This window comes from Hyla sarda, chromosome 8, assembly GCF_029499605.1.
Source record: "Hyla sarda isolate aHylSar1 chromosome 8, aHylSar1.hap1, whole genome shotgun sequence".
NCBI classification, from domain to species: Eukaryota; Metazoa; Chordata; class Amphibia; order Anura; family Hylidae; genus Hyla; species Hyla sarda.
Genome location: NC_079196.1, coordinates 73,488,231 through 73,497,919, shown reverse-complemented (window position 1 = coordinate 73,497,919; position 9,689 = coordinate 73,488,231). Strand labels below are relative to the sequence as shown.

The 9,689-nt window shown below is 43.6% G+C and overlaps 1 protein-coding gene across 1 annotated transcript; it reads right to left on the bottom strand.

The window, feature by feature from the left end:
- Nucleotides 1-316: 316 nt before the first annotated feature.
- On the bottom strand, nucleotides 317-9,276 carry LOC130285284 (uncharacterized). Its single transcript, XM_056536642.1, has 3 exons — nucleotides 9,132-9,276; nucleotides 3,906-5,078; nucleotides 317-852 (listed from the first exon to the last, which is right to left on the bottom strand). Exons 1-3 carry the CDS (start codon nucleotides 9,274-9,276, stop codon nucleotides 842-844), a joined length of 1,329 nt encoding a protein of 442 aa, XP_056392617.1. The 3' UTR covers nucleotides 317-841.
- Between the last annotated feature and the right edge of the window lie 413 nt (nucleotides 9,277-9,689).

The following is a 9,689-nucleotide window of genomic DNA, read 5'->3' as shown; positions in this document are numbered from 1 at the left end:
CCTGGCTCTACCGTGCACGCCTTCTCTACCTCCACGGCACTGCTCACATAGCTAGAAGTGCTGGAGCAGCAGTGTGCGCCGAACAAAACTCTGCACAATAGTAGAATTATAAATATTTATAAAGTACACAGAGGGTAGATTCTCAAAGAATTTTGCGGCACAAAAAAATCAATTTTGCGCCAAAATTTTGGCGCAAAAAATATTGAACACATTTCAAAGAGCTTTGTGCCGCGGTTTACACCGTTCACGTCAGTTTTGTAAAAGTGGGCGTGTCCACGTATATTTTCTGCTTTACATGATGGGCACTAGGTCTTCTCCAGGAAACTATAGACCGGTAAGTCTAACGTGCATTGTGGGTAAATTGTTTGAAGGATTTATACGGGATTACATACAGGAATACATAGGGGATAATTGGGAATTTTCCTATCCATTGTGACGGAAAATTTGGATTTTAATAAAGACAAAACGCGAGTATTATGCTTATATGACTTCTTTACTGACACAGCAGCAACCATATATTGTATATAATAAAAGAAAAAACGTTTTACATATGTAATGCATATAACCATGAAACCTAGGACGTAACCTAGTATGCTATATGGATCATCCAATCAGTCCACAGCCCAGGTAATAAAGGTAATCCACACACAGGTATCTTCCTCTTCTTTGCTGTGAACTGGATAATCTGTAGAAGAACTACCTTAGACACGAAAGATAGAACTGAAGACGATGAACATGAAAACTTCTGAAAACAACGAGGGAACGAAGTTCGGAGGCGTTGAAGACGTAGTCTCCTCAAATCCACCATACGAAGAGGTTGCAGATGAAGAATACTGATGGGTTATTGTTGCACTATCGGAAATAAAGAACAAAATAGTTATAGGGATGGGTGTATTACAAAAAGGGAGGGATAATACTCGCGTTTGGTCTTTATTAAAATCCAAATTTTCCGTCACAATGGATAGGAAAATTCCCAATTTTAAGGCAAGACAAAACGCTCCTATTATGCTAGTTTAAAGCTAGATATAAAATACAATCATGTGTCTAAAAACATATAAAATATGCATGATAATAACATTATAATAATACCATAGAAACATGAGATTCGGGTCTGAAATAAAAAGTTTTAAAAGTAGACTCGGAGGACCAATTGGCAGCTTTTAGTAAATCTGAAAGGGATGCTCCTGATTGAAAAATTTTTGTAGATACTGCTCCCCTAGTAGAATGAGCACCAAATTTGGTGATGTCAATACCCGCCATTTGCATGGTCTGTCTAACCCATCTAGCAAGTGTGGTTGAGGTAACTGGAGCGTGGGGTTTACAAAAAGAGATAAGTAATTGAGATGAAGAAGAAAGTCTAAGAGATTCCGTTTTAGATTCGTAAGAGTGCAGACAACGGACAACGCATAGTTTATCTTGATATGGAAAAGAGGGGTAGAACACAGATTGAAGGTTGGTTTTTGTACGACGAAAAATAGAGAAAAGAACCCCTTGAGGAGTAAATTGTCTACGTGTTATGTCTAAAGCACGAACGTCGGAAATGCGTTTGATTGAGATAAGGCAAAGGAGAACTGTTAATTTGAAAGATAGGAGTTTAAGAGAAAGAGAATCATTATCCTCCCAGGTGGTGAACATTTGTAGGATAAGATTGACATCCCAAGTTGTTGAATATTTGGGTAAAGATGGACGTCTGAATCGAATACCCTTAAGTAATTGGCATACTAAAGGATGTTTGCCAATAGGGATGGAGTCAATAGGCGGGTGATTTGATGAGATAGCAGAACGGTAGAGATTTATCGTTCTGTAAGCTTTACCCTCATCAAATGAAAAAGAAAGAAAATTCAAGATATTGGGAATAGATGCATGTAAGGGATCCACATCCCGTTGATTGCACCAACGAATCCATAATCCCCAGGCTGATCTGTAAGCCTTTCTGGTACCCAGGGCCCAGGCATCTGATAATATGTCTCTAGTTGATTGAGAAAATTGGAAGTCAGGTCTGTTTGGCCTGATATCAACCAGGCAACCAGAGGTAGTTGGTTGGATAAGATCAAAGGATGAAAGTTCCCTTGAGGGTCTAGGAGAAGATGAGGGAAAGCTGGTAGAAGACGAGGAAAGTCGATGAGGAGACTTAAAATTTGAGGATACCAGGATTGAGTTGGCCATAGAGGTGTAACTAACACCAGGGTGATTTTCTGAATCAAAACATGAAATAGAACCCGAGGGATAAGGTTGAAAGGTGGAAAGGCGTAGAGGATCTTCCTCGGCCAAGATTGAAGGAAAGCGTCCACTCCCAGCGCTTCTGGGTCCGGACGCCAACTAAAAAATTGAGGAAGTTGGGTGTTGAGTCGTGATGCAAAGAGATCCAGATGTAAAGGACCCCATAAAGAATTGATCCTCTGAAAGACTGGGGGATGAAGTCTCCAGTCGCTGTTGTCTGTAAGATAACGAGAATACCAGTCCGCTATGGAATTGGAAATCCCTGGTATATATTCTGCCTTCAGGACAATATTTTTGTCCAAGCAGAAATGCCAAAAATCTTTGACAAAATCTGCAAGCATTTTGGAATTCGTGCCTCCCAGATGATTGATGTATTGGACAGCAGATATGTTGTCCATCCGAAGGAGGATGCAACAATTTGAGGAATTCTTTGCAAAGCTCTTTAAAGCAAAGAAACCTGCCAGGAGTTCCAGGCAATTTATGTGTAGAGTAGATTCCGAGGGAGACCATTTCCCTCCGGTCGAAAGAGGTCCACAATGAGCGCCCCATCCAGAAAGACTCGCATCGGATTCTATGATTAAATCCGGATTTGGATGGAAGATCGCTTTTCCGTTCCAGGATTCTATGTGGACGAGCCACCAGAGAAGTTCCTCTCTGGCTTCGGAAGATAGACGGATGTCGTCTGAATAACCCAGCCCCTCTCTTAGATGGTGAATTTTCAACCGTTGAAGCGCTCTGTAGTGGAGGGGGGCTGGAAATATAGCTTGAATGGAAGCAGCCAGAAGACCCACTATGTGGGCTATCGTTCTCAGGGAGATCAAGTCCTTGCGAAGAACTTGACGAATCTCCTTCCTGATAGTCTTTAATTTCCTGGATGGAAGACTTAAGGTAGTTGATTGGGTGTTGATCAGAAAACCCAGAAATTCGATTTCTTGTGATGGGATAAGAACTGATTTTTCGAAGTTTATGAGGAAACCCAAATGGGTTAAGAGAGACATAGTCCAATCCGTGTGAAGAGATAGAAGTTCCTTGGATTGAGCCATAAGAAGAATGTCGTCGAGGTATATTATAAGGCGAACCCCGCGACCTCTGAGTAATGCAATCACCGGTTTGAGAAGTTTTGTGAAGCACCAAGGTGCTGATGATAGGCCGAATGGGAGGCAAGTGAACTGCCACCTTTGGTTGTTCCATAGGAACTGAAGGAAAATTTGGGATGAAGGATGGATTGGAACCGTAAGGTAAGCGTCCTTCAGATCTATTTTGGCGAGCCAATCGTCTTTCATTAAAATATCTCTTAGGAGGTGAATTCCCTCCATCTTGAAATGACGATATACAACCAGGTTGTTGAGGGATTTCAGATTGATGACCGGTCTGTGACCGCCATCTTTCTTTTTGACTAAAAAGAGATTGCTGAGATAACCTGTAGAATGATAGGGGATTGGAGTGATTGCGCTTTTTGAGAGGAGATCTTTGATTTCTAGATCTATGAGTTCTTTGTCTGTCATGGAGAATTGGATCGGGTGAGGGAGAGACATTTGAATTGGGGGCGAAACAAATTCTATTTGATAACCCCTGACTGTGTTTAGAATCCAGGAGTCTGATGTAATCATACTCCAATTTGTTAAAAAATGTAGGAGTCTCCCTCCTAATGGGATATGAAGGGAAGAACACTGGACATGTCTTACCTGAAGATGGTCTGGATCGTGGGTAACCCCGTTGTCCTCGTGCGCGCCAAGGTCTGCCCCTGTATGGGAAGAATGGTGTCGGGGTGGGTGTAGTGAAGGAGGGTTGTGGTGGGTTATATGTGGTTCTATATTGGGGTCTATACTGAGTTGAGCGGCTGGAAGAGCGGCCCCTGCCTCTTCCAGCCTTTCCAAAAATCTTCTGAGAGAAGACCTTCTTCATAGAGACCTGTGCCTTACTTAAAGACGAAAACAGGCCCACGTATTTGTTCATTTCTTTTATGAACTCGTCTCCAAAGAGTAATCCTTTAGTAGGATTAGGTGGCTCCGTAGAGGCCAAATTGGTCAACTGCGGGTCTATTTTCATTAGAATAGACCTCTTTCTCTCTGTAGAGAGAGCGGCATTGGCATTGCCGAATAAGCATATGGCTCTTTGAGCCCATCCCTTCAGAGTTTCGGTATCCACCGAAGTATTTGAGTTAGAAGCCAGTTCTGCCAAATTGAGAATTTTGGTTAATGGACCTAGCAGGTCCATAAGTTTGTCCTGGCAAGCCTTGAAGCTGCGGTCGATCCCTTTCTTTGGATTCTTTCCCGTCTTAAATAAAAATTTATTGAGTAAAGGGTCCAACTCGGGGGTGGCCGAAGAATTATGCGGGAGAGATGGGCGGGGGCACTCTGACTTTAATTTGCTCCTAGAAGCCTTGTCCAGAGATTTAAATACCCACATAGCCAGATATTCAGCTACCTTAGGTTCAGGTAACAATTCCCCTGACCGAGGGTGATAAATCAATGAGGGATCGAAAAAGGGGTCATTAGAATCACCTGTTTTGGTGTCGTCCTGCAGAGCAGGGTCGTCATGGTCTGAGCCACCTTCCTCAGAGATATATAAAATATCGTCCACATCCTCAATGTCTGAGTGATCAGAATCTTCAGATGAGGACTCTCTAAAGGAGTCTGGTTTGGATCTAAAGTCCACTTTTTTCCGTTTAGAGGAGTGAGCCTCTTCTAGGGTGGAAGAAGTATTATCTGACTGGTTAATTCCCCTTATAGGGACGGAGTCATTTGCCTGTGATTTGGAGGGGGTATGAGATTCTAAAGTGTATCTAGTAGGTTTGGAATAAGGATCAACAGACAAATGTCGTCTCTTTGATTTGGACTTTCCAGGTCCTTTAACCCCTTAAGGACAATGGACGTACTCCTACGCCCCCGTTTCCGAGTCCTTAAGGACCGAGGACGTAGGAGTACGTCCTGTCCTTTCCCGGCCCCCTGCCGCTAGCCGGAGGGGAGCCGGTGCCCGATGCCTGCTGAAATCGTTCAGCAGGCATCGCGGCATATCGCCCAGGGGGGTCATTATGCCCCCCCATGTCGGCGATCAGTCCAGCGATCTGCGGCGATTCCGGGTCAATCGGGTCTCCAGTGACCCGGTGACCCGGAATTACTGGCTGATTGGGGCCGTCAGAGACGGCCCCGAACAGCCAGAGCCTGCAGGGGTGAGGTGGCACTGGTGCCACCTCACGATCGCCCTGATTCGTCGGCCGGATTACCGGCCGACCAATCAGGGCGCCTGCTGCGGGTGTCACTCCCGCACCCGCTCCGCCCCTCTTCCGGAGGACGTGAGCGGGTGCGGGACGTGCACCCCAGGTGCTGGGGACCCCGATCCCCGGCGTTAATGTTGGGATCGGGGCCCCAGGAGCGACGACGGCGGCGGCAGCGGGACTGACCTGTGCGGCGATCAAGCAGCAGCAGGAGGTGAGTGACAGCCTCCTGCTGTTGCTTAGCAACAGCTCCCAGCATGCAAAAAGGGCATGCTGGGAGCTGTAGTTATGCAACAGGAGGAGGCAGACCACCACAACTCCCAGCATGCACTTATGGGCATGCTGGGACTTATGGTTTTGCAACAGCTGGAGGCACATTCTTTCTATGGAAAAATGTACCTTCAGCTGTTGTGTAACTACAACTCCCAGCTTGCACAAACAGCTTAAGTGCATGCTGGGAGTTGTAGTGGTGCATCTGGTGGTTGCATAACTACAACTCCCAGCATGCCCGTTGGCTGTCGGTGACTGCTGAGAGTTGTAGTTTTGCAACAGCTGAAGGCACACTGAGTTAAGTAGCAAACCAGTGTGTCTCCAGCTGTTGCATAACTACAGTCCCCAGCATCCCCAGCCAAAGTAGTATGCCTCCCGCTGTTGCATAACTACAACACCCAGCATGCCCTTCCGCTGTCCGTACATGCTGGGGGTTGTAGCTTTTGCAACAGCTGAAGGCACACTGGTTGCAAAAGACTGAGTTTGTTGCCAAACTCGGTGTTTCACAACCTGTGTGTCTCCAGCTGTTGCAAAACTAAACTCCCAGCATGCACTGATAGACCGTACATGCTGGGAGTTGTAGTTTTGCAACAGCTGGATGTCCCCCCCCCCCCAATGTGAATGTACAGGGTACACTCACATGGGCGGAGGATTACAGTAAGTATCCGGCTGCAAGTTTGAGCTGCAGCAAATTTTCTGCTGCAGCTCAAGCTGCCAGCGAGAAACTACTGTGAACCCCCGCCCGTGTGACTGTACCCTAAAAACACTACACTAACACACAATAAAATAAAAAGTAAAAAAACACTACATATACACATACCCCTACAATAAAAATGAAAAACGTCTGGTACGCCACCGTTTCCAAAACGGAGCCTCCAGCTGTTGCAAAACTACAACTCCCAACATGCACTGATAGACCGTACATGCTGGGAGTTGTAGTTTTGCAACAGCTGGATGTTCCCCCCCCCCCCCCCCCCCCCCCCAATGTGAATGTACAGGGTACACTCACATGGGCGGAGGATTACAGTAAGTATCCGGCTGCAAGTTTGAGCTGAGGCAAATTTTCTGCCGCTGCTCAAACTGCCAGCGAGAAACTACTGTGAACCCCCCGCCCGTGCGACTGTACCCTAAAAACACTACACTACCACAAAAAATAAAATAAAAAGTAAAAAACACTACATATACACATACCCCTACACAGCCCCCCTCCCCTCCCCAATAAAAATGAAAAACGTCTGGTACGCCACTGTTTCCAAAACGGAGCCTCCAGCTGTTGCAAAACAACTACTCCCAGTATTACCAGATAGCCACTGACTGTCCAGGCATGCTGGGACTTTTACAACAGCTGGAGGCACCCTATTTGGGAATCACTGGCGTAGAATACCCCTATGTCCACCCCTATGCAATCCCTAATTTAGGCCTCAAATGCGCATGGCGCTCTCACTTTGGAGCCCTGTCGTATTTCAAGGCAACAGTTTAGGGTCACATATGGGGTATCGCCGTACTCGGGAGAAATTGTGTTACAAATTATGGGGGGTATTTTCTGCTATTACCCTTTTTAAAAATCTAAAATTTTTGGGAAACCAACATTTTAGGTAAAAATTTTTTTTTTTTTTTTACATATGCAAAAGTTGTGAATCACCTGTGGGGTATTAAGGTTCACATTACCCCTTGTTACGTTCCCCGAGGGGTCTAGTTTCCAAAATGGTATGCCATGTGTTTTTTTTTGCTGTCCTGGCACCATAGGGGCTTCCTAAATGCGGCATGCCCCCAGAGCAAAATTTGCTTTCAAAAAGCCAAATGTGACTCCTTCTCTTCTGAGACCTGTAGTGCGCCAGCAGAGCACTTCTCACCCCCATATGGGGTGTTTTCTGAAGCGGGAGAAATTGGGCTTCAAATTTTGGGGGGTATTTTCTGCTATTACCCTTTTTAAAAATGTAAAAATTTTGGGAAACCAAGCATTTTAGGTAAGAATTTTTTTTTTTTTTTTAACAGATGCAAAAGTCGTGAAACACCTGTAGGGTATTAAGGTTCACTTTACCCCTTTTTACATTCCCCGAGGGGTCTGGTTTCCAAAATGGTATGCCATGTGGGTTTTTTTTGCGGTTCTGGCACCATAGGGGCTTCCTAAATGCGGCATGCCCCCAGAGCAAAATTTGCTTTCAAAAAGCCAAATGTGACTCCTTCTCTTCTGAGACCTGTAGTGCGCCAGCAGAGCACTTTTCACCCCCATATGGGGTGTTTTCTGAATCGGGAGAAATTGGGCTTCAAATTTTGGGGGGTATTTTCTGCTATTATCCTTTTTAAAAATGTAACATTTTTGGGAAACCAAGCATTTTAGGTAAAACATTTTTTTTTATTTTTTACATATGCAAAAGTCGTGAATCACCTGTGGGGTATTAAGGTTCACTTTACCCCTTGTTATGTTCCCCGAGGGGTATAGTTTCCAAAATGGTATGCCATGTGTTTTTTTTTTGCTGTCCTGGCACCATAGGGGCTTACTAAAGGTGACATGCCCCCCAAAAACCATTTGTCGCTCCTTCCCTTCTGAGCCCTCTACTGCGCCCGCTGAACAATTAACATAGACATATGAGATATGTCCTTACTCGAGAGAAATTGGGCTACAAATACAAGTAAAAATTTTCTCCTTTTTACCCCTTGCAAAAATTCAAAAATTGGGTTTACAAGAACATGCGAGTGTAAAAAATGAAGATTGTGAATTTTCTCCTTCACTTTTCTGCTATTCCTGTGAAACACCTAAAGGGTTAATACACTTATTGAATGTCATTTTGAATACTTTGGGTGGTGTAGTTTTTATAATGGGGTCATTTATGGGGTATTTCTAATATGAAGACCCTTCAAATCCACTTCAAACCTGAACTGGTCCATGAAAAATAGGGAGTTTGAAAATTTTGTGAAAAATTTCCAAATTGCTGCTGATCTTTGAAGCCCTCTGGTGTCTTCCAAAAGTAAAAACTCATAAATTTTATGATGCAAACATAAAGTAGACATATTGTATATGTGAACCCAAAAATGTTTTATTTTGAATATCCATTTTCCTTACAATCAGAGAGCTTCAAAGTTAGAAAAATGCAAAATTTTCATTTTTTTCATCAAATTTTGGGATTTTTCACCAAGAAAGGATGCAAGTTACCATAAAATTTTACAACTAAGTTAAAGTAGAATATGTCACGAAAAAACAATCTCGGAATCAGAATGATAACTAAAAGCATTCCAGAGTTATTAATGTTTAAAGTGACAGTGGTCAGAATTGCAAAAAACGCTCTGGTCCTTAAGGTGTAAAATGGCCTGGTCCTTAAGGGGTTAAAGCCCTTAGCCAGTTCAGAGACTGATTCTTTGGGCGACCAGTATTGGTCAGATGGAGTTCGGGGTGGTAAATCTGAGGGGTTTTGAAGGGTGGCACGTGCCAAAACCAGGTTCATGGATTTTGTGATTGTGTCTTGTAAGGTGACAATCGCTGCTTGAACCGATTTGGACACAGATGCGTCCACCATTGTTTGAATACGATCCTGTGAAGGATCAGATACAGTTTTATTTTCCTCAGACATGTTGAGAATAAAGAGAATGTAGGTATACAATGAGAGAAATATACTGTGAGAAAGGGTGAAGGAAAAAACAATAATGTTGAATAATATCCACCAGTATATTAATTAATTAAATAAATAATTATCAAGCAGTTGTAAATTGAGAAAAAATTAACTAATATATACGTATGCCCATATGTATATATACCTATATACAAACCTACACACATACATACATATATACACTTGTATTTATGGCAAAGTCAATTGGTTATGGAGGGGTAATACGCTGAGGAAAAAGTTTTTTCCCCAGCTTGTAATGTATATTACAGCCACTAGATGGCAGTCTAACACAGTAGGTGAGAAACTAGAAAGAAATTTTTTAAAATGGAAAGTGAAAAGGATACAAAGTATAATGGCGAACAGTTGTGAGGTAA

What these genes read in the sequence shown, in the direction of transcription:
- LOC130285284 (XM_056536642.1), bottom strand. Translation starts at nt 9,276, where the DNA reads ATGTCTGAGGAAAATAAAACTGTATCTGATCCTTCACAGGATCGTATT. An exon ending in CATGAACCTGGTTTTGGCAC is followed by an intron (nt 5,079 to 9,131) that starts GTGCCACCCTTC and finishes ATTGTCCTTAAG; the next exon opens with GGGTTAAAGGACCTGGAAAG.